Genomic DNA, 24,991 nt, shown 5'->3' on the forward strand with positions numbered 1-24,991 from the left:
GATTTCACCACACCCTCACCAACATTGCTGTTTTCTGCCCTTTTGTCGCAGTTCTCCTAATGAATAAGAAGTGGTATCTCCTTGTGATAGCTCATTTCTTTTTATTGCTGAGTAATATTTCATTGTGTGGATGTACCACAGTTTGTTTATCCATTCACCTGTTGAAGAACATCTTGGTTACTTCCAAGTTTTGGCAGTTACATATAAAACTCTGATAAACATCCTGTGCAGCTTTTGTATATATGTAAGTTTTAACTCACTTGGATAATACAAAGGAGCATGATTGCTAGGTCTTATGGTAAGAGTATGTTTAGCTTTGTTAGAAACTACTAAGCTGTGTTCTAAAGCGGCCGTACTATTCCCACCAGCAGTACATGGGGGTTCCCGTTTCTCTGCTTCTTTACCAAATTTGCTGTTTGTTTTAAAATATTCTTCACTGATCTGGCAGCACAGGGCCCTAGTTGGCCGAGTGCAGGAGTTGAGGCATGTGGTGTCTAGTTCCCTGACCCGGGATTGAACCCACGCCCCCTCATTGGGAGCACAGACCCCTAGCCACTGGACTGCTAGAGCAGTCCCTATTGTCCATATTTTTTTGCTTATAGCTATCCTGGTGGTGTGCAATGATAGCTCTCTGTGCTTTTAATTTGCAATATTCTTGCCTGGAGAATCCCATGGATGGAGGAGACTGGTGGGCGACAGTCCACGGGGTCGCAAAGAGTTGGACACGACTGAGCGACTTCACTTTCTTTCACTTAATGTCTAAAGATGCTGAACATCTTTTCATGTGCTTACTGGCCATTTGTATAATTGGAGAAATATTCATATACTTTGTCCATTTTAAAATTGGGTTATTTGTCTTTCTGTTGTTAAATTGTAAGAATTCTTTATAGCAGACCCTTATAAGAAAGAGATATATATATATATATATATATATATATATATATATATATATATATATAGTTGCAGATGGTGTCTTCGATTTTGTGCTTTGTCTTTTCTTGGACATGTAGAAGTTTTAAATTTTTATAGAATCTTGTTTATGTTTTCTTTGATTTCTAGTTTTTTGGTATTGTATCTAAGAAACAGTTGCCTAATCCAGGGTCACACACATTTTCACTGCTTTACTTCTAAGAGCTTTACACTTTTTAGCTCTTAAATTTAGATCTTTGATCCATTTTGAATTAATTTTTTTATTACCATTTAGGAATTTTTAAAAATTTAAAAAATCGAAGTTAGTTGATTGACAATGTTGTGCTAATTTCTGCTGTACAACAAAGTGAGTTAGTTACACATATATACATTATTTTTTTATGTTCTTTTCCATTATGATTTCTCCCAGGAGATTGGGTATAGTTCCCTGCGCTGTACAGTAGCACCTTATTGTCTGTTGAATTAATTTTCTTATGTGAAGTGTGGGGTCCAGATTCATCCTTTTATGTGGGAATATCAAGTTGTTCCAGCGCCATTTGTTGTAAAGGCTATAGTTTTCTTCATTGAATATCTTTTTACCCTTATCAAAAATCAGTTGACCTTAAATATATGGGTTTATTTCTGGCTCTCAGATTCGACTTGTTTATATGTCAGTTCTTACACCATTACCACATTATGTTGACTGCTTACAGCTTTGTAGTAAGTTTTGAAATTGTGAAGTATGAGTAATCCTTCAACCTTGTTCTTTTTCAAAATTGCTTTGACCATGTTCTGTCTTTTTGCAGTTGTGTTTGAATTTCAGGACTGTCTTGTCCATTCCCAGAGGCAGTTGGAATTTTGATGGGATTGCCCTGACTCCATAGGTCAGTTTGGGGAGTATCACCATCTCAGGTCAGCTTTCAGGCCAGTCTTGTGTGACCCCAGGTTCTGGTTCAGTTCCCTCTTTCTGGGGATGTGCGCTTTTTAAGTTTCTTCTCGAGTCTTTCTATAAGGAACAGGAGATGTTTGATCCTGAGTACTATGAACCCGGACTTTGAGTGGATGCTCACTTGACTTTCTTGTCTAGTCTGAACATCTGCATTCCTGTCAAAACAAAGATCATGGAGCACTGCCCCACACCTGCTGAACCAGGTGCTCCATGGGGCCTGGGAATCTGTATCTTTAATTATTGCTTCATTATTGTTTAATATTCTCTTGGTACTTCTAATGTGCCCCAGTTTGGGGAACCATAGATTTAGAAAACATTCTTGCTCTCAGAGGTCTAGGCCATACATAAAACTTTTCTAAGCTTGTTGATCTGATACTCATTTTGAGTGCATTCCGGGGCTGGAATATGATGGTTGCTGAGTCACCTGACCCTTTCTTTGACATTGAGGTGGGTGGGATTTAAGTGTGATAAAGTTTGTTTATCTTTGAAATATTTTTCTGGATTTATAGTGCAGGATTTATGCTGCATTGGTCCTGTGTATAGCTCTGTTTTTTTTCGAAGTCAGGGTGGAGTGGGGGTTGATTAAAAGAAAATCAGTGAATCTGTCTATGTCATGGGTTAGCTGAAGAAATAGCCTTTTGTATCCTGACAGCAGTAGACTTTTTACTGGTTTAGGTTTTCCACATGGCTTATTATCAAGTATGACAACTTGTCGTGTGTAATTAGCGTCACATTAGTCTCATGAGAATAGGTACGCCTTTAATCAGCTGCTTTTCTTTAATCTGACAGGATGAGGCATATGGTAACCAAGACATTATTGTCATTTTCTTTGTGGCATGGTGGTGGAATTGGGAGTGGTGTGATGGGTGTGGGGATGTGTATATGTTTTAGGCATGCAGATTTTCCTAAAAGAGGCAGATGGCAAATAAAGCATTCATATATTCCTTATTTTTCATTCATTATACTTCAGAAATTGTAATCATGTTTTTGAATTTAGTAATAATGTTTCTTATCAGAATATCTACTTTCTGATCTGATTTCTGTATAATTTATTTGTGCCTGGGCAAGTCATCTAAATTTACTAAGTCCCATATTCTTCGTATGAGATGGGTGGACTAACCTTGACCTTTTCAGATCTAAAGTTCTGTGATCCAGACGTTGGTGAAGCCCCTCGTGAGCGTGAGCTGGTGATTGAGGTCTTACTCTTGCCGTTCCTCCTCTGCGGTCTCCTCCGTCACAGGCTGGCACCGTAAATGTTCTCGTTACTGGCCTGTGTATGTGGTTGGCCTGTGTTCCTACTCTCTTCCAGTAAAGGACTACTCATTTTATTTATTTCTTTTAACTTTTTAAAATATTTGAGGTAGCCTCAAAATATGCTGATAACTTTTACAAATCCCTCTGAATCTGTTAATAAGTTTCATTCTGTTGCCTCCTTTCTTGTGTCCCTTCTTCCCAGCAAGGTTGTCGGGTTATACGTTGTAATCCTTTGAGTCTTCATCACAGAGACAGTGACAGCTGTTGATGTCAAGTATTTGTGTGTTTTTTTAGTCTTTACTTGACATAAGTCTAGGACCAAGGGACTAGCTCAAATAGTTTGTAGTCAGGTCAGACTAATGATAATAAACTACAAAATCATAGGTACAAGACAGTGTATATTTAAGTATTGAACTGTGAGGCACAGGTTAAATGATACACATGTTCAGTGTCAATGATACGTAAGTAGTCAGTGAAGTAGACTTAAATTGGTCCTTGCAGGGAGTTCCCTTGTGGTCCAGTGGTGAGGACTTGGCGCTTTCACTCCTGAGGGCCTGGTTCAATCCCTGGTCAGGGAACTGAGATCCTGCAAGCCATTTGGCATCACCAAAAAAAGAGAAATTGGTTCTTGCAGGGTGGACAGAACTAAATAACCAGGAAAAGGAAGAGTCCAGGTTAGGTAAAAATGTCTTTTTTTGTTAGTGAGTAAATTGGCAGTGAGTTCCTACTGGGTGGGAAGAGGAATTAATTTTTTTAAATTTTACACCATGTATCATTTAATGTGGCTTATAATTAGAACATAATGGAAGTAAGTTGTAATGGAATCAGAATAGGAAGACTGTACATTTCCATAGTGGGAGCAGTGGATCACAGGTACGTTGTCTGTAGGGTCCTGTGCAGTCATCTCAGCGTTGAGCAGTGAACTTGGTTCTGAGGCAAAGCCAAAGCAAAGTGGAGGTGGGCAGTAGCTCCCCCTGTCCATGGGAGTGTGCTCCAGGATTCTCGGGTGGTGCCGCCTACCACCAGACGCTGCGTGTTCTGTACTAATGGGTGGGTAGCTTACATGGTCTGGACATGCTGGCTATGACTCAGGTCTCAGGACCCCACCAGATTTCATTACATTAGACAGAATGGTGTGCAGTGTAAAATTAATGAGTTTTGTTTCTAAAATTTTCTGTGCAGTATTTGGGACCGTGGCTGATGCGGTTAGCTGAAACCACAAAGGGAACTACTATATTTAGTTCCCAGAAGAAGCTATGCTATTTTAAGGGGAATGTTATTCTTTAAGAGAATTGTTTTTCACGTAGAGCTTTATTACATAGGACACAAAGAAATGCAGTAGAAACTGTCAATATCAAATACAGTGTTACATTTCAAAACTTTTGTCTTTTTGTGGAATTCTGGATAAAAGCTAAGGAAATGACACTAAAGTGCACTCAGTTGAAACAGATAGTTGATACTGTCTGGGGATTTTTCTGATGATCCAGCTTAATTTGAGGATAAATTCTAGAATGTGTGGAATGGAGGGACTGCCTCTTATGTGAGGAAACCTTATAAAAAGTTTACCTGGCAGGCTGTATTGACTGGCAAGAGTCTGTTTCTGAGTAAGGACAGGTCAGGAGCAAGCTAGCAGATGTTGAGTTTGAGATGATTTTGCATAACTTAAAGGGCTGACTCAAGCTTTTCAGCCTGGTGTTTACTCTGCTTCTGTTGTGGAATTATGTTTGAAGAATTTTTGTTAAAAGCACTGTGTTCGCTGTAGCTCATGGCAGTGACTGACCAAAATTCTTACATTGTTGAGCATGGCAGAGATTATTTGAGCCTGGAGAAAGTTTGAAGTCAAGTCCCTTAGAGATAGGTCACGTTGGGAAAGGTAGAACACCAGGGACCTTCTGGTATTTAGGACTGTAGCTTCCTGGTGAAATGTCTCAGACGAATTTATTGTGAAGTGTACCCTTAGAGTTAAAAAGTTAACTTTTCTTCTGCATTTTTTGATATAAATTAATTAAATTCTGTTGGACATGTGTTCAGGAAAAGATACATTTTAGTTTTAGATCAATTGATATTAAGCCCTAGGCTGTTCTCTGTTGCAGCAGTTGGAGAACAAGAGTAACTGCTGGTGTTAAAACAGATGCTTTGGCTTTATGTAAACTGAAGGTTGTTCCTGCTGGTCCAGACTTTGAGTGTACTGAAAGCAGGTTCTGTGTGAACATCGTTAATTAGAAATCCATGGTGAGCTGATTCTGTGCACACTGTGCAATGTTAACAACGTTTAGAGATTTGGAAGGGGTGGTGAGTGGGGTCATTGTCTGTAGTGCTTTTTTTAAGTGATGTTGATTTGTTGGCTGTGCTGGGCCTTTGGTGCCTTGAGCGGGCTCTTCTCTAGCTGCGGTGAGCGGGGGGCTGCTCTCCAGTCGCGGTGCTTGGGCTCCTCGCCCAGAACACCGGCTCTAGGTGCAGGCTCAGCACTTGGGGCGCGCGGACTCAGCTGCTCTGCAGCACGTGGCATCCTCCTGGACCAGGGACTTAACTCACGTCCCCTGCATTGGCAGGCGGACTCAACCCCTGGACCACAAGAGAAGCCCTCTATTGAGCATTTTTGATGTGGTGAAACTTAACTTGCTTATCTCTTTGCCCTTGACAGCTTCCCTTTGTGGCAGGTATTGTTTCCCTGTTTCAGTAACAGTACAGGTTCAAGAAGGCTGTTTTCCTTGCCTGAGGTCCTGGGTAATGAACTGGAGTGCTTGGCAGGAAAGCTTTCCTTCCCTTCTATCGAGATGCCTTCCAGAAAGCCAGAAGGAAGAGAGAGAATTTCTTCGAAAGAAATGATCGACCCACAATAATTTTCTGGTTTGTGTTTGCCTTATTTTAATAATGTTGCATATATTCTAGAAGTCACTTTACTGACTAGTGTAATTATATTAGTGCCATTGTAGAGCCATCTGAACTACAAATTACTTTAAAAAGGAAAGCCTGTTTTAATTATAACCAACTTTAATTTATTATAAGTCTGTCTGTAAGTGAACTAAGCTAGTCCCTGACATACAAACGCTGTCTGATTGCACTTAGGTAAAGTACTTTGAGTAGTCAGAATTCTGTAGCAAAAGCACAGTGATGGTTGTCAAGGGCTGAAGAGAGGAGGTCATGGAGAGTTACTGTTTAATGGGTCTGAAGTTTCAGTTTTACAAAATGAAGAGTTCTGGAGGTGTATGGCAGTGATGGCTGCACAACATTATGAATGTATTTAATACCACTGAACTGTAGACTTAAAAATGATAAAGATGGTAAAATTTGTTAGGTGTATTTTACCAGAATAAAACAAAAAGCCCATACGCCAAGATAGATTTTTATGCTTGACGAGAATTTATAAAGATTACCCTCCTCATAGGATACATTGTCTTGAAATTTTGCATAAGATTGTTTTTGTTTTATGTAATTTAAAAACTTACCAACTTTATTAAGAATCATTAACAAAAATTGCATGTATTTAAGGTGTACAGTGTGATGGTTTCATATAAACATTGATTGTGAAGTGATCGCCACAAGCAGGCTAATCGGCATTCTTTTTTTTTTATCATCCCCACCCCTCTCCCTTCTGGTAGCTACCTGTTGGTTCTCTATGAGTCTGTTTCTGTTTTGTTATATTTGTTCACTTGTTTTGTTTTTTAGATTCCATTTATAAGTGAAATCATATGGTATTTGTCTTTGTCTGACTTCTTGCACTTAGCATGATATCCTCTAGGCCCATCCATGTTGTCACAGATGGCAGGATTTCATTCTTTTTAGTGGCTGAACAGTTCAGTTAGATTCAGTTCAAAGGGTCTGAAAGAGTCGCAAAGAGTTGGACACGACTGAGCAACTGAGCTGAACTGATACACACACACCCATGCTCACTGCAGCACTATTGACAATAATTAAGCATGGGAACACCCTAAGTGTCCATCAGCAGACGAATCAATGGATAAAGAAGGTGTGGCGCACATACATGACGGAATACTGTTCAGCCTTTCATACTGTTCATGGGCTTCTCAAGGCAAGAACACTGAAGTGGATGAGATGGTTGGATGGCATCACCAACTCAATAGACGTGAGTTTGAGTAAACTCAGGGAGTTGGTGATAGACAGGGAGGCCTTGGGACCTATGGGGTCGAAAAGAGTCGGACACGACTGAGCGACTGAACTGAACTGTTCAGCCACTAAAAAAGAAGGAAATCCTGCCATCTGTGACAACATGGATGGACCTAGAGGGTATTATGGTAAGTGAAGGAAGTCAGACAAAGACAAATACCGTATGATTTCACTTATATATGGAATCTAAAAAACGAAACAAATGAACAAATGTAACAAAACAGAAACAGACTCATCCAACCATCTCATCCGTTTCAGTATTCATAGTCCGACTCTCACATCCATACGTGATCACTGGAAAAACCATACCTTTGACTAGACAGACCTTTGTTGGCAAAGTAATGTCTGCTTTTTAATTAAATGCTGTCTAGGTTGGTCATAGCTTTTCTTCCAAGGAGCAAGTGTCTTTTAATTTCATGGGTGCAGTCACCATCTGCAGTGATTTTGGAGCCCAAGAAAATAAAGTCTGTCACTGTTTCCATTGTTTCTCTATTTGCCATGAAGTGATGGGACCAGATGCCATGATCTTAGTTTTCTGAATGTTCAGTTTTAAGCCAACTTTTTCACTCTCCTCTTTCACTTTCATCAAGAGGCTCTTTAGTTCTTCTTTGCTTTTTGCCATAAAGGTGGTGTCATCTGCATATCTGAGGTTATTGATATTTCTCCCAGCAATCTTGATTCCAGCTTGTGCTTCATCCAGCCCAGCATTGCTCATGATGTACTCATAAGCAGGGTGACAGTATACAGCCTTGACATATTCCTTTTCCTATTTGGAACCAGTCTGTTGTTCCATGTCCAGTTCTAACTGTTGCTTCCTGACCTGCATACAGATTTCTCAGGAGGCAGGTCAGGTGGTCTGGTATTCCCATCTCTTTAAGAATTTTCCACAGTTTGTTGTGATCCACACAGTCAAAGGCTTTGGTGTAGTCAATAAAGCAGAACTGGATGTTTTTCTGGAACTCTCTTGCTTTTCTGATGATCCATCGGATGTTGACAATTTGATCTCTGGTTCCTCTGCCTTTTCTAAATCCAGCTTGAACATCTGGAAGTTCACAGTTCACAAACTGTTGAAGCCTGGCTTGGAGAATTTTGAGCATTATTTTACTAGCGTGTGAGATGAGTGCAATTGTGTGGTAGTTTGAGCAGTCTTTGGCATTGCCTTTCTTTGGGATTGGAATGAAAACTGACCTTTTCCAGTCCTGTGGCCACTGCTGAGTTTGCCAAATTTGCTGGTATATTGAGTGCAGCACTTTCACAATATCTTTGAGGATTTGAAATAGCTCAGCTGGAATTCCATTCCATCTACTAGCTTTGTTCATAGTGACGCTTGCTAAGGACCACTTGACTTCACATTCCAGGATGTCAGGCTCTAGCTGAGTGATCTCACTATCATGGTTATCTGGGTCATGAAGATCTTTTTGTATAGTTCTTCTGTGTATTCTTGCCACCTCTTCTTAATATCTTTTGCTTCTGTCAAGTCCATACCATTTCTGTCCTTTATTGTGCCCATCTTTGCATGAAATGTTCTCTTGATATCTCTGATTTTCTTGAAGAGATCTCTAGTCTTTCCCATTCTATTATTTTCATCTATTTTTTCATATTGATCACTGAGGAAGGCTTTCTTATCTCTCCTTGCTGTTCTTTGGAACTCTGCATTCAAATGGGTATAGCTTTCCCTTTCTCCTTTCCATTTTGCTTCTCTTCTTTTCTCAGCTATTTGTATCTCCTCAGGCAATCAATCATTTTGCCTTTTTGCATTTCTTTGGGGGATGTGTGTGTGTGTGTGTGTGTGTGTGTGTGTGTGTGTGTATGTGTATGTGTGTAAATTCTCCAGGCCAGAATACTGGAGTGGGTAACCTTTCCTTTCTCCAGGGGATCTTCCCAACCCAGGGATCGAACCGGGGTCTCCCACATTGCAGGCCTATTCTTTACCAGCTGAGCCAACAAGGGAAGCCATATATATATACACACACACTTGGATCTTTTTGAATTATTTTCTTCAGCATGATATCTGGAAGTGGAATTGTTGGATACTATGGTGGTCTGTTTTTAACTTTTTGAGGAGCCTCTGTATTGGTTTCTGTATTGACTGTATCAGTTAAACAGCCACAGGTATCACCTCCATTTTCACGACAGTGTACCACCTTGTCAGTGTTTGTTATTTACTGCCTCTTTGGTAATAGATGCTTTGACAGGTGTGAGGCGTTAATCTCAATGTGGCTTTGACTTGCATTTTCCGGGTAATTAGTGATGTTGAACATCTTTTCATGTGCCTGGTGGCATCTTTGTGTCTTCTTTGGAAATACCTATTGAGGTCCTCTGCCCAATTTAAATTGAGGCTTTTCTGTTTGGTTGTTTTTTTTTTAATGTCTAGCTGTATGTGTTCTTTATATATGCCAGATGTTATTGTTTGCAAATATCTTCTATTCATTAGGCTGCCTTTATACTTTGCACATGGTTTTTTTCACCATGCGAAGGCTTTTTAGTTTGATGAAGTCCCATTTGTTCATTTTTGCTTTTGTTCCCTTGCCTGAGGAGACATAGCCAAAAAAATGCTGAGATCCATGTCAAAGTGCATACTGCCTGTTTTCTTCTAGAATTTTATGGTTTCAGGTCTTATAAATCTTTAATCCATGGATTTGGGGTTGTTGTGTTTCCATTTTCACTTGTCTCCAGGTATTTTTATTTCCATTTTGATTTCTTCAGTGATCCATCGGTTGCTTAGTAGCATATTGTTGTAGGTAATGTTTTAAAATTTTTATTTATGTAGTTTCAACTAAGATATTTACATAGGCAGAAATGTTCAATCAAATGTCATTTAACCAGATATATATTAACCGGGACCATGAGGGGATCCTTTCTGTTGCATTTCTGGTACAAATACCTAAGGAATTGTATATTTCCCACGACAGAAACCCTTTTGAGGATCTGAGTTTTATTTTGGTTAGCTTCCTCTGTTCTCCTTTGTGTGCTACAGACCAAGCCCTTCTTTCCTTTTACTGCGTGAGAGTAGCTTTTGCCTCACACTTGGTTGTGTTCGTGGTTTTCCTAAGTTGGAAGATACAAATGCTTTGTTGATCATGGGCCTTCTCTTGGAACGCAGTTTGCATGAAGATATGAAGGTAAGGGAACATGATAACCTTTCAGGTTTTCTTCTCTATTATGTCAGAAATGTTTCTGAGCTGTCTTCTTCCTAGCAGCCCAACCGGAAGACGGGACGCAGGCTGAATTGGTGGTTCTGTCCTCACACTGGCCTGAGGCCTGAGCTCCAGTCACGGCTCCTCCAGGGGTGGGCTAGTGGTGCAACCTGCCTGGCCTCAGCCTCCTCATTTTTACAGTTCTCCTAGCCCTTGGCCATGATAATGAGTTTTGATTTTGTACTTTCTGACTTAATGCTTAAACATCCTATCCATGTTCTAATGTTTTCTGTAACCTTTCTTGTTGCTTTCAGGGGTTCAGCAAGATACAGTTTCACAATCTCTGGATCAAGAAGTTTTATTAAAAGTTAAAACTGAAATTGAAGAAGAGCTCAAATCCCTGGACAAAGAAATTTCTGAAGGTCTCTTTATTCTTATTTCCTAGTTAATTAGTGGCTCTGTTGGTGTGGTTTCATTCGTTTTTTTACAGTCAAGTGTTCACAGCATTACATAACTCCTTGGGTCTAGGATTATAGTGGTGAAACTAGAAGGTACCTTTTCCTTTCCTGGGGGATCTGTTTATATTGATAAGTTTCTAAAATATACGCAGCAGATGAGATGGACCCTTTTCTGGTGTTAAGTATTGGATTAAACAGTCATGTTAAGGTACTTTCCGTTCAGTGTGATTTGTTATCTTTATATTAATAACGTTAGAGAGAGAGCTGTCAGTGTGCTGCCTTCCTTCTCATGGATGTACTGTAGATGGTGGTCGCAGCACTGTGCCTGTGATTTTATGGCACAGACTTTGTGCTTAACATTAAATCGTAAACTTTAAAAATCCATATATCAAACGAAGATTTACTCAGTCTTTCCCTTATTTGTGGAGAGACGCATTTGGGTTTTTTTTTTTTTTAATTATTTTTATTTTACTCTTGGCTCTGCTGGGTCTTCGTAGCTGCACACAGGCTGTCTCTAGTTATGGTGAGAAGGCGTGCTCTTCACTGTGGTGCCTTCTCTTACTACAGAGCGCAGGCTACAGTTGCGGAGCAGGGGCCCAGTTGCTCTGTGGCATGTAGAATTTTCCCAGACCAGGGATTGAACTCATGTCCCCTGCGTGGCAGGCGGATTCTTAACCACTGTACCACCAGAGCAGCCCTGGGTTATATCTTCCTTTACTTTCCATAAATAATTTTTGCAGCTTTATTGAGATATATACCAAAAATTTATCCATTTAAAGGTACACAGTTCAGTGGTTAGTATAATCACAGAATTGTACAGCCATCACCACGGTCTAAAATTGGAACATTGTTCACATCCCCAAAAGAAACCCTGTAGAAGGTAACAGTGACTTCCCATCTGCCCCCGCTCCCCCAACCATATCATCCCCAACTAATCTGCTTCCTGTCTCCATACATTTTCCTGTCAGGGTCTGTATGTACGTGGAGTCACACACTGAGCAGCAGCTTGTGACTGGCTTCTGTCACTTAGCAGTGTTTTCAAGGGTCATCCACACATACCCACGTGTTTGATTTGATAAGATTTTATTTACTTATTTGAGTGATTTGATTTTGATTGATTTGATGGAATGGGATCGGATTGATTTGATTTGACTGAATAACAGGGACTGTTGTAAATTAGTGTTTAGTGAGGTGGTGGTGGGCTGTGGGGAGGGGGAAGCTCTCTGGGACCCTGTGGTAGATCTCAGTCTTCAGTGGGCTTATGCCTCTGGACTGAGAACTTCACGCTGATTTCTGGGTTTTTTCCCCTCCCCCTCAGGTGAGATAGGGTGGCTGGAGCAGGTTGGAGCTGGCAACAGGCACCTCAGAGACACTGTGGGTCTGCTCTCAGGCTACCGCAGTAGAGCAGATGTTTTAATAAAAAATCACATGCATTTTTGGCTTCTCAGTGCATATGAAAGTTATGTTGGCAACATACTGTGTTACACTAATTGTGCAGTAGCATTGCCTGGATTTACTTGATTTATTGATGGGATTAATTCAGATCGATTAGATTGGATTTTGAATGGATCGTATTGATGGGATTTGATTGATTTGATTTGCTTCCCCTCACTGCTTGTAGGATCATAGTTCTCCAACTAGGGATCAAATCTAAATCTAGGCCACTGGCAGTGAAAGTATTGGTTGGAACTAGTGGACCAAGGAGGAGAAGGAACTGGCAACCCACTCCAGTATTCCTGCTGGAGAACCCTGTGGACAGCGGAGCTTGGTGAGCTGCTGTCCGTGCGCTCGCACAGAGTCGGATACAGCTGAAGCGACTTAGCATGCATGCATGCATTGGAGAAGGAATTGGCAACCCACTCCAGTATTCTTGCCTGGAGAATCACAGGGAGAGAGGAGCCTGGGGGGCTGCCGTCTGTGGGGTTGCACAGAGTCGGACACGACTGAAGCGACTTAGCAGCAGCAGCAGTGGACCAGGGAATTCCCTGCCCAGTAATTTTTAAAAAGAAGAAATAGAAATCATGTGTATAAATCAGCTCCCTGTTAGTAAGGAAAGAATATAAGTATAAATTTATAGAAAATTAGAAACTTAACGTTAATCTTCTTTTATTTTCCTTTCCTTACATTTAACTGATTGATGCTTCAAACAGGATGCAGGGCAGATTCCCGGGACAGCACGCCGCTTGTCCCCACAACCAGGGGTTATATGTCCTGTCTGCTCCCTGGACCAGCATGGATTATTACTGCAGTCAGAGCAGGGCTGCGTCTGTGTAACAGGGAGTGAGGAATGGAGGAGGGGCTGGCTCTGTGGGTGGGCAGAGTGCATGACTGTGAGTTTAAAAGTTTGCTCTGAAAGAGAATGAAGGTCACGAGGTCCTCTGAGGTGGAAAAACTGATGAGAATCTGGTTTAAGAAGAGGTGAAAACAAATCGTCAGACCCCCCTGGGTGATGGGCTGGGAGAGGCTCTCCTTCGCCATCTTGGTTGGAACGGGTCTGCAGTCTTTCACAAAGCTGGTCTGCGCATTTTGACATGTCATGTTAGCCCTTTTCTTCTCTTGAAACTGAGATTTTCCATAAAAATCTTTCTTTAAGAAAATCTTTAAATAGGGCCTCTTGAAAGAAAGATTAATGCCCAGTAACGATCGTCTGACGTTTTCAGTGGCTTACACTATGCTATGGTTCCCAGTAGACCGCATCCTAACCCCCTGGGTTTATAGCACAACTTCTCACCTGCTCATTCATGAGGGTGCACCTTTTGCTTCTTCAGCCTTCGCCAGCACAGGCTTCGACCGCCACACCTCGCCCGTGTTCAGCCCCGCGAACCCGGACAGCTCTGTGGAGGACTGCCTGGCCCACCTCGGGGAGAAGGCGGCGCAGGAGCTGCGGGCGCCTCTGCTCGGGGCCTTGCAGACGCTGCTCAGCCGGTGAGTGCCTCGGGCAAGTCCCCACCGCTCCACACTCTGAAGGCCTTATTTAGGTGAACAGTGTCGCTTTTCTCACTTGCCTTCATTTTTTCCTTTTTTGCTTTCCCTAATCCTCTCCTTTTTCATTTTGAGCAGTGATGTAATTGTTCCAGCATGAATTTGACTGTATTTATTTGTTGGACTGTCTGGTTTCAACAGATGCTTTCCCTGGTTGTAACTGCAGGCTGTTTCACTGGTCCTAACCACTTTTTACCACCACTGTCCTGGCCAGCATGCCTGGAACGGCTGGGTCTCACGCACTGTACGGTGGGGTTGGCGTTGTGTCAGCTTGGGGCGCCCGGATGTGGCTCAGCTTTGGGTTGCACACCTGCCCGTGGTGCTTCTGCCACACTCCTGCTGTGGGAACTTCTCTTCCAGCTGTCAGCCAGAAGCAAGAAGCTCATCGTGAAAGTCTATTAGCAGAAAGCCAAGTCATTTATTGAAAATCTTAAAAATTCCTTTTCCTTAATTCTTTGCTTAGAGTTGTTAAGAAATTGGTATGAATTAGGAAAAAAATGTCTGTCTTAATAAAGATTGACTGCAGTTAACACAAGGTGAAGACGGTTCCTTTACTAAAAGGGCCAATATTCAGGTGCCAAGTCACTGTTGTAGTAGGTGATCCCTTACCTTGACAAAGCAAAGTGTGTATGTTGCCATTTGTTAGAAGGAAGCAATTTGGGTTTAAGGTGAATTCCGTTTGTTTCTTCATATTCTGGTGACATGAGTAAATGTAAAAATCCAAACTATACATAGGAAACAGTGAAATGAAAATCATATCTAGATTTTCTTAACTTTATACATAGAAAGTTTTAAAAATAAATGTGGGGATAAGATCCTGGGTGTGGGAATTACAACTTCCACAGAAAATGTGGAGGTACAGCCCAGCAGTGGCTTATGGAGTGTTTGTTGGGGGCGGGCGCGGTCAGGCAATTTCCAAGCTTCTGACGCGAGAGGAGCCGTACTTTGATTTAGTTTATGTGTGGAGATTTCATCTTAGATTTGAAGAAACCTGCTTTTTGGCCAAAATAAACATAGAAAACTTACAAAAGCAGTTAGGACTGGGATTAAAGTAACTGAGAAGCATGAGACAAAACCTGTTCCCAACCTTGATGCAGATTATTTGTATCAATCATTTCCCTCTATCTCAGTTTCTGTGTTAATTTTAACTTTACTGGGATATTAGTTCTCTGAGAAACAGTATAGTTTTATATATGTACAATTATGTGAAGGACAGGATTATATGTTTTCGGAGTCCTTTTCATGATCTACAGGAAAAGATGGTACCTTTTCACTGCAAAGTAAATTATATTTTTAAAAAATACAGTCTTGGGTGAATATTTGTTTTGTTTTCCCAGTAGCTTAACAACTCTAAAAAGTTACTAATACCTTGAGAATTACTGATGGTGAACTACAAGTGTTATACAGGTTGGTGGCAGTATCTTTTAAGGTAGAAAATACCACTTATTCCTCCAGTTTTGTTGAAGTAGAAAATTAATTGTGAACTCTTCACATAGCCAAGCACCAGCAATTTGAAGGTTTTTTTCCCCAAATTGTCCTGGCTGTCCAGTGGTTAGACTTTGCAGTTTCACTACCAAGGGTACAGCTTCAATCCCTAAGATCCTGCAAGCCTCACAGCATGGCAAAAAAGAAAGATCTTTAAATTTAAAAAGTTCCTCCCCTCAGTCTTCTTCTTTGCAGAGTCAGGTCGCTCATTAGATCGGGCTGGTTTTTCAGGCTGCTTGTTTTTCTGTGTTTCAATTTCCCTTGGAGCGTTTTAATCTGCTGAATCTCTAATGTGCATATATGTGTGTACATACAGCGTTTCAAATCATGTTTCATTCTGGCGGATGCTAACGTCATTTAGCCTGATAAACTCCCCGTCAGGACCCCTGTGCCGCCCAGCAGCAGCAGACAGTTCAGTTCAGGAAAGGACGTGAAGGGACTGAATGCCCAAGTAGAGCTGCAGGGAGCACGTGGGCAGCAGATGGTAGCCTGTTTGCTGGAGTCCAGTGTCGGCCCAAGTCTTCCAGCTGTTCTCCGGGTACTTCAGTGGAAATGTGACAGCAGGAAGGTCGTACATAATATCTTACTAGAAGAGCCACCCATGGTCTTGGTACTTCAGTGTCCCGGTGGTACGCTGTCGCACAGACTTACAGAAGAGGGCCACACGTGTGTCAGAGCTGTTCTGTGTAACGTCCAGACCTGTGCGCTGTCCAACGGGAAATGAAGGTCACACGTATGTAACTTGACATTTTCTAGCAGCTGTGTAAAAAAATAAAATGTAGATTTTAAAATACATTGTATTTAACTCAGTGTGTTAAAAATATTCTAGTTTTAACATGTATCCATTACAGAAATCATTGGTGAGCTGTCGTAGGGTCTTTTTTCTTAGCGAGTCTCTGCCATCCGGTGGTTCCTCTCCCGTTGCAGTCCAGATGCTGGCCAGCTACCGGGGCATCACTGCCATCGTGACCATGTCAAAACCCTGATTCAAAACAGGGACCTTGTGGCCTTTGGAGCCAGAGCTCATTGGGTGTGAATTCCTATTCTGTGTTGCTCTTTGCCATCTCTGTGGATTTAGGATAGTCTCTTAGCTTTTCTGAGCTTCAGTTTCCTAGTGTGTACTAGGATATATAAAGCACAAATGTATTAAAATGTAAAACATCACAGTAAGCTACCAGGAAGTGTACCTGTTATAAGTCTTAACTGTTCAAAAGACTGAATTAATCAGGTTGTTCAAAGCAGAAAATGCCTTTGGAGTGAATTTTACAATCCTTTAAAAGCAAGATTCCTCTCCTTTTTTTAACATGTGTGTTAATTCTTTGCCCACAAAAGGTGGGTGGAGGTAACTTTTTATTAAATCTGTTATGCAAGCACTTGGTGCCTTCACCTTGCTGCCAAGTATCTGTTGTGGTTGTTAATTTGCACAGAAACCCAGGCATAGAACACAGCATTCACATCCCCTCAGTAGATGAGTGTCTGTGTGACTGGAATGGGCAGGAGAGCCTTGGCCTGGAGCTGGTGTCAGTGACTCCAGATTTAAAGTAGCATGTTTATTTGCCTTCTTATGCCTCCAATTTGAACAGTCTTCCAGTGACAATATCTCTGTAAGTTTTAAATACTTTACATTTTTTGCCTTTAGGAGTTTATATTGTTCTTTTATATTAACAAAATCATTTTTATTGTTTGCTCTTACTTGATTCTATTAATAACTGTATATATTTATCTGCAACATAGAAATCTTATTGGATAAGATTCAATTACAAAAATATTGTTATTTTTCTTATGTTGTGAACTGCTTTCCCAAGCTGGTAGCATAAATCTTACCTGTAGAGAATGCTTAAAGAAAAATGCATAGCAAATGGTAAAAGCCAGTCTCATAGAAAATTATCTGTTGAATCATCTGTGTTACTTTAGTGCAAGTTCTACAGCAGAGTAGTGACTGTATATTTATTCATCTGGAAATTTAGAATTTTCCTTCTTTGTGACACAGATTTTTAAAAAAAATCCCTACAGGCCAGTGACATATCAGGCATATCGGGAATGTACACTGGAGACCACAGTTCATGCCAGCGGCTGGAATAAGGTATCAACCAAGTTATCTTTTCTGTTATAAGATTGTAGTGTGTTAATGATAAAGTCCAGGAGGGGATTGTTAGCATCGTGTGAGAGCTCATTGTTCCATGAACCCAGCTGTGTTACGTGGGTGTGTCTGATGAAGGCTGGCCCAGAACCGAGGGTGCTGTCGTGCTCTATCTTCCTTCCATCTGTCCTGAATCCCCATTATCTCTTCATTTCTCTCCAGACGGTTGTTTGTGCACAGGTGAGTATGTTTTTGGGGAAAAGCACAGGCTCCATTTGGGACGGCTTCTGGGGTTCTTACAGGAGGAGCCTTGGTTGTGCTGATGTTGACAAGGTGTCTCATGCCATGTCTCATCTGAGTGTTGCAGCTGTCCCCTCAGAGGGGGCAGAAGGGACTTCATTAGCTTTTGTCTTATTAGGTCAGGTGAAGAATCAGTTATAAAAGAAAAGTTCTTGCTTAAGACCCCTTGACCAGTACATGTTAGAACCAGCACTGGAGCTGAGATCTGATTCCCACTTTAGTGTTTGGTGTCTTTCTGCTCTCCCTTGCTGCTCACCCACTGTTTCAGGCCATGTGGTCCACTTGTCACCTTGTTGAGGCAGAGTCTCGGGAGAGGTGGTCTAGGCTCATCCAGTTCACCAGGAGGAGGTCTGGCCCTTAGTGATGTGGTGCTTGGGATGAGAAAGTGCAATACAGTTATTTTTATAAGTAGCCCCTCTACTGAGAATTATACTGCTATAAGCCAGACTGTGTGACTTCATATATCTAATTGATGTATATTATTTTTACTCACCTTAATACAGGCTTTGAAGGCATTAGAGCATAATCATTAGCATCATGGGCCTGTAATCGGACTTGTTTCTGTATCAGCTTTGCCACTGACTAGGTGCACATCTTAGGGCAGGTTAGTTAAGCAGGTGAGGTCTTGATGTTCACATTTGTGACATGGAGACCATACCACTAACCTCAGAAGTGTTACTAGAACTGAATGACATCATGTGTGTTGAGTGCTTGTTTTAGGGCATCATCTGGCACCACAGTGAGCACTCCGCAAACAGTGGCTGTTGTGTTAGCTTTGACACATGGAGCCTTGTTCCCAAACAGTCGCTGTTAGAGTTATATTATGTTACTGTGAAAGAGTTGTTAGAATATCTGTTTCACTTTATGGAATAAAGCAAACCTCTCTTATGAACACTTGAAATAGATTTTATAAATAAAAGTGAGCTTGGTTATGATGTATTTCTTTGTATATCCAACAGCAAATAATTGAGATCCCTAATATCACTAGCCTTGTCCCCTATCTTACGTTTTTATCCTATTGCCCTTAAGATTGTTACAGTCAGCTCTTGTTTGTCTCCCTTTCCGCATCCTATGGTTATCCAAAAAAATGAAAGTAACCCCAGTCTTCATGTTTCCTCTTCACCCATCCTTTTTCCCCACCACCCCATTCCCTAGTTCATTTCAGTCCCTTACCTGAACCACAGGTCAGACTCCGCGAGGCTTGAGCCTTCGTGGAAGTAAAGCCCCTGGAATAGGACCTGCTCTGCGGTCCCGCACTGCTCTCTCAGTCCCTTAGGGCAGAAAAGAGCCCAGCTTGTCATGATAAGCAGCTGAAATGCCTCCTTCCACCCCAGTTAAAATCAGATTGGCTAATTTAAGCATTTAGCCCATATCTTGTATTTTATATTTTGCACAAGTATTTGCAAAATTTTGATATAACATCACTATATGAAGTGGCTGTCTGGTAGGTAAATGAGGCACAAATGAAAAAGTGTCCACAAAGCATGCCCAGTTTCCAAGCTGAATGTCAGTTCATCTGAGTAAAGATTGTAAAAGCATCTCGGTAAAATGCTCTTTAAATCAAAGTAACTGGAGGAAGAAAAGCTGGTCACAAACCCATATTAATAGAATGATTTTTTCAAAAGTATATGTGTAAAATGTAGGCTGTGTAGAATGTATATACTGAGGAAAATAATTGGAATGTATGCCAGAATATTAAATAATCCATAGTAGTTATCTCAGAATTATGGGTTATTCTTTAATTCTTTATTATCCCTCATGGCGATTGGTTTTTTTCTCTGAACTTATCTGCTTATAGGAAAAGAAGAAAATGACCATGAGAGAGGAAAGCTAGAGTGTTTAGTGCCTGGTGCTCACATGGTAACAAGTAGACTGTGGAAGTGCAATAGCAAGGAAGAGTTCGTTTGCTTTGGTTGATTTTTAGTGCAAATTACATCACTCATCTTTTAAAATCTTGTACTGAAACGTCAGGTGTACAGAGTGGAGCACGCAGTGTGATGGACTTGCACCCGTCCCTCAGCCTCAGCAGTTGTCAGCCTGTGTCTGGTCTTGTTCGTCTGTTCCCCACTCTCCCCTGGATTATCTTGACGCACACCCTGTAGATACATTAGTGTGTATTTCCAACACCTCAATTATTAGCAGTAATTGTAATATCATCAGACAGCCTGTTTAGTATTCACATCTTCCCAGTTTCATGAAGATATTTTCCTAAGCTCGTTTGAGAATTGAGATCCAAACAAAGCTCACGAATAGTATTTGCCAGGCCTCCCTGTCCCTAACCATCTCCCGGAGTTCACCCAAGTTCATGTCCATTGAGTCAGTGATGCCATCCAACCATCTCATCCTCTCTGCCCTGTTGTCCTCTTGCCCTCCATCTTTCCCAGCATCAGGGTCTTTTCCAGTGAGTCAGCTCTTCGCATCATGTGGCCAAAGTATTGGAGCTTCAGCTTCAGCGTCAGTCCTTCCAATGAGTTTTCAGGGTTGATTTCCCTTAGAATTGACTGGTTTGATGTCCTTGCTGTCCATTAGGTGTACAGATGATACAGAACTCTTGTGAATAGTGAAATGTGGAGTTGATGGAAACAATTGTAGAAATACCCATGAAGCTTTGTGACCACAGCAGTTAGAGGGCAGTGGGTATGACTGTACAAAGACGATCTAAGTTATAAACTGTGAGAGTGTCATCAACCAAGTAGAAGATGCTAGTCTTACAAAAGGAAGCCTCTGCACTCACTGCATTTCAAGGAGTATGTAATTGCAATGAAGAAGATTCAGGAAAGAGTAACAAATGATGAAAGCGGTGGAGCAGTTGCTATATGAAGAATGGACTAGAAGGTTAGATTTCAGCGTAAAAAGTAATAGTGAATCAGAGGGAATACGGTTAAGGACTAACGTTAAGACAGTGAGAGGATTACAGGCTTATCTCTAGATTATTGTATCATAAAACTAGGGCAGCTACGCTTGATACGTGAAAGAGGTGAATTTTAAACAATAAGAGTATTACTCTATATGGCAAGTCTGAAACATTTGCGGCTCATTTCTGAGAGGCAGTAGAGCTTAAATGTGAATAACTTTAAGACATTGCATGTAGTACATTACTGTGGGAAATGAGAATGTTTTGAGGCCTGCAGGGCCCCAGGCCCTAGGGGTTGGTGTGATGTGTCTGCTGGGCTGGTTCACAGCTCCCCTCCCTGCCCCAGCTGAGACTGAATATGGAGCTGGACGAGCAGCTGTGCTCCTCTTTTCAGGAGTGCTGCAGGTGTCTGCTCGTGCAGAAAGCCTTGTGGAGTCCTGTCTGTAGCCCTGCACCCCTCTGCTGGTGCTGAGAAGCGATTTTGACTGCACTTGGGGCTAGAGTTCTTTTAGAATACCAAAAAGGAAGATGTGTGTTTGCCACATTTTTCTTTCAGACTTTTTAATAGAGATTCCCTTGGAGCCGCTTTTACTTAAAAAAAAACAAACAAAGAATATTAGTAAGGATATAAACTCATTGTCTTTTCTGTTTGTCCTCTTCTGCAGAAATATATTGTAATCCCTCAGCTATGACCTTGGCAGGTCAGTGACAGGAAACTGGTTTCATTTCCTTTGGCGGTCCTTTTTGATGTTGTAGTCAGAAGGATTTCAGGCAGATGGTTAGCTGAAAGTACTTAGTTCTCTTCAGTATGCAGGGCGTTTTGGGGAAGGAAAAGGACTCTAGTTAGTCTCTGTCATAAATTTTAATGACTTTTTAATATTGAGCCATAAGGTTATTAGTGATACTAACAACTCTGGTTTTTGATGACTTGTGTAAGATGGTTCATGACTTTGAAAGTGTTGTGTTCAATTAGGTAATAAAAGGACAAGGACAGCGTGCACCAAGTGCAAAAGATGCACACTTGAAAGTGTGTTGGCACCGTGTCCCCGCTGCGCTCTTCCTAGGCTGCCACTGTCGCCAGTTTCTTAGGTATTTTCCAAAAATACTGGAGGGTTCTACAGTGTTCACGCAAATGGTGCCATCATTGTACACACCCTGCTTTATCTTTTTTCACTGAAGATAAATCTTGGCAGTTGGGCAGTGCACAGTCTAATTCATTTTAACAGCTTCTTGATATTTTTCTGGATGACCAAAATTTGACAGTGCCTGTTGGGTCATTTCCAGTCTTTAGCTGTTTTAATGCTTCAGTGAATTTCCTGTACATATGTAATTACACATAACCTGCGTGTGTGCACACACGGAGGCCTGGTTGTTTTCATATAATGACATTTGTACCACCCTGTGGTATAAAACGTACATGCAGTTTTCTCCAAAATTCATGTTGAGGTCACTGTTTATTATAATAAAAAGGGAATTCCATAGAGATGCACCGAAATGTGTTTTCTAGTAGTTGAACATGTAGAATGACCTGTACGAATTTCAGTTTGTGTTTTACTCCCTCATCTTTGTGTTGAAGATTTTGGTGCCTCTGATTTTGCTACGACAAATGCTTCTGGAGCTGACGAAACGCGGCCAGGAGCCGCTGGGCGCGCTGCTGCAGTTCGGCGTGACGTTCCTGGAGGACCACGCGGCCGAGTACATCATCCAGCAGGGTGGCTGGGTACGTGCCTGCAAGTTGTTGTGGTGGTTCTAGACTTTTTCTTTAAGAAAAAAAAATTAAGTCTTTGATGGTTGTTTTTAACAGCCTAGGTTAAATTCATTGGTATTATCATTCAGTATTAATATTGTGATTGAATGGTGATCAATGGAAAGGCTATTCATGCAGTTTAATCTACTAAGATTTTGCAATACTTCTGAGTACATATGTGGTATTTTTAAAAAGTGTTTATGAAACATTTTACACTAGCACAGAGCACAGAGGTAACCAAGGGATGAGGACTAGTAAATGAGCAACTGTGTGTCTACCGTCCCGCGGAAGGAAGAGCACAGCCAGCCCTCGGGGTCTCCTCTTCGCCCCTGGATTTCCACATACGGGGCGGCCCCTGTCTGAATTGTAGCTTCAATATACACGTATTCCCAGATAGTGTATTATCTTGTTTGTTTGGACTTTATGTAAATAGTGTCATATGTATTCCTCTGTAACTTGCTTTTTTCATTCACTGTTATATTCTTGAGATTCATCTAGGTCATTGTTTCTCACCTTTTTTTCATTATCTCCTTCCTTCCTGAGGATCCTTTTTAGACATGTTTATTCTTATCATCTCCCTCCCCATGAGAGATTTTCAAAGTGCACATCCAAGTCTGTCTGTGTGCCGAGGCCAAGGCCTTTGACGTGGCTACGATTCTCCCCTCTCCACACCAGTTTTCACCCTCTGTGGATTCCCTCTGCGAATGCGTAATCTGAGTCCACGTGTTGGTGGGCGTTTGGTTTTTAAATATGTCCCAGCTTATCGGTAGTTTATTTAACGACAGTCTTGCCGCTGGACAGGTCCACCTTTCTGCTGTTGGAAGCATTGCTCTTTGGAACACTGTCGGGCACGCGTGCAGGAGTGCCTCTGGCCATACGCCTGGGAAGGAATTTCTGGTTCCAGGAGTGTAGACACGTTCTGAGTTGCAAGACAACGCCCAACTGTTTTCACAGTGTTTTCCGACTTGTCCTCTGTCAGCAGCTTGTGAAAATTTTTTTAATGTGAGAAATTTTGTTGTTCTGTCTCTTCCATAACACTTACTATTGTCAGACTTATTAATTTTAATAATTATTTATTAAAATAAGATTGTTTAGGAATAATTGTAAATTTACAAGTTACAAAGGTAAAGCAATCCCACATCCCCTTCCCCCAGTTTCCCACGTTAGCATCTTACATAACTATGGCTCCTTTGTCAAATTGATTTTTCCATATTGATTTTCTATCCAGCACATGTGCTCAGCTATCTTATGAGTCTGACTATCTCTGGTTCCTTTGGGTTTCCTACATAGAAAACCGCACCATGTGTAAATAATACCAGGTTTTTTTTTTTCCTTTGAGTCTTTTTTCTTTAAAAAGGCACTGTACTAATCAGGACCTCCAGCACAGTATTAACAGCTTTGGTGTTAATCCATCCTCGTCCTTTTCCTGATATTAATGTGAGTGCCTTTAACATGTCACCATTTAGTTATATCAGCCTCCATGAGTGAGGCTTGTCTGTAACTTTCCTTGTTGTGTTTCAGTTTTAAGCCTTCATAAAAGAATTTGCAGTTGGGAAGAATGTCTCCTTTTTTCCCCCTGTACACTGGAACAGTTTGTATGAGATTCGGATTATCTGTGCCTTGCTTCCCATGACATTTCTTCACAACCACCTGGTGTTTTCTCTGGGGGAAGGTCTCTTTTTCTTGTCAGTCTCTGGTCACTCCCGTGGGTCTCTGGCTGAGTCAGATCTGAGCTGCTGGGTCCTCGTTTAGTCATGTGGGATCATTCATGTAGGCGCACGGACTCTAGTTGCCATGCACGGGCTTACTGGCTCCATGGCATGTGGGATCTTAGTTCCCCCACCAGGGATCAAACCTGCATCCCCTGCATTGCAAGGTGGATTCTTAACCACTGGACCACCAGGGAAGTCCCTTACACTACTTTTTTTTTTTTTTTAAACTTTACAATATTGTATTGGTTTTGCCAAATATCGTAATGAATCCACCACAGGTATACATGTGTTCCCCATCCTGAACCCTCCTCCCTCCCCATACCATCCCTCTGGGTCATCCCAGTGCACCAGCCCCAAGCATCCAGTACCGTGCATCGAACCTGGACTGGCGACTCATTTCATACATGATATTCTACATGTTTCAATGCCATTCTCCCAAATCTTCCCACCCTCTCCCTCTCCCACAGAGTCCATAAGACTGTTCTATACATCAGTGTCGTCTTTTGCTGTCTCGTACACAGGGTTATTGTTACCATCTTTGTAAATTCCATATATATGCGTTAGTATACTGTATTGGTGTTTTTCCTTCTGGCTTACTTCACTCTGTATAATAGGCTCCAGTTTCATCCACCTCATTAGAACTGATTCAAATGTATTCTTTTTAATGGCTGAGTAATACTCCATTGTGTATATGTTCCACAGCTTTCTTATCCATTCATCTGCTGATGGACATCTAGGTTGCTTCCATGTCCTGGCTATTATAAACAGTGCTGCGATGAACATTGGGGTACACGTGTCCCTTTCCCTTCTGGTTTCCTCAGTGTGTATGCCCAGCAGTGGGATTGCTGGGTCATAACGCAGTTCTATTTCCAGTTTTTTAAGGAATCTCCACACTGTTCTCCATAGTGGCTATATTAGTTTGCATTCCCACCAACAGTGTAATAGGGTTCCCTTTTCTCCACACCCTCTCCAGCATTTATTGCTTGTAGACTTTTG

At 41.5% G+C, this 24,991-nt stretch overlaps 1 protein-coding gene across 9 annotated transcripts in view; it reads left to right on the top strand.

Moving 5' to 3' along the window:
- Positions 1-24,991, top strand: part of BCL2L13 (BCL2 like 13) — a 50,576-nt gene that overhangs the window by 14,857 nt on the left and 10,728 nt on the right. For 4 of the 9 annotated variants that reach the window (XM_061418421.1, XM_061418417.1, XM_061418420.1 and 1 more), the window contains 4 exons: positions 10,692-10,799; positions 13,604-13,760; positions 17,316-17,385; positions 22,113-22,256. In XM_061418421.1, coding sequence (XP_061274405.1) covers positions 22,143-22,256 — 114 coding nt within the window. In that variant the 5' untranslated portion in view covers positions 10,692-10,799; positions 13,604-13,760; positions 17,316-17,385; positions 22,113-22,142. Of the gene's footprint in view, positions 1-10,691; positions 10,800-13,603; positions 13,765-13,958; positions 16,036-17,315; positions 17,389-21,509; positions 21,626-22,112; positions 22,257-24,991 lie in introns of those variants that run through there. The other 5 variants (XM_061418423.1, XR_009736681.1, XM_061418424.1 and 2 more) reach the window with 5 other exon arrangements.

This window comes from Bos javanicus, chromosome 5 (assembly GCF_032452875.1).
Source record: "Bos javanicus breed banteng chromosome 5, ARS-OSU_banteng_1.0, whole genome shotgun sequence".
NCBI classification, from domain to species: Eukaryota; Metazoa; Chordata; class Mammalia; order Artiodactyla; family Bovidae; genus Bos; species Bos javanicus.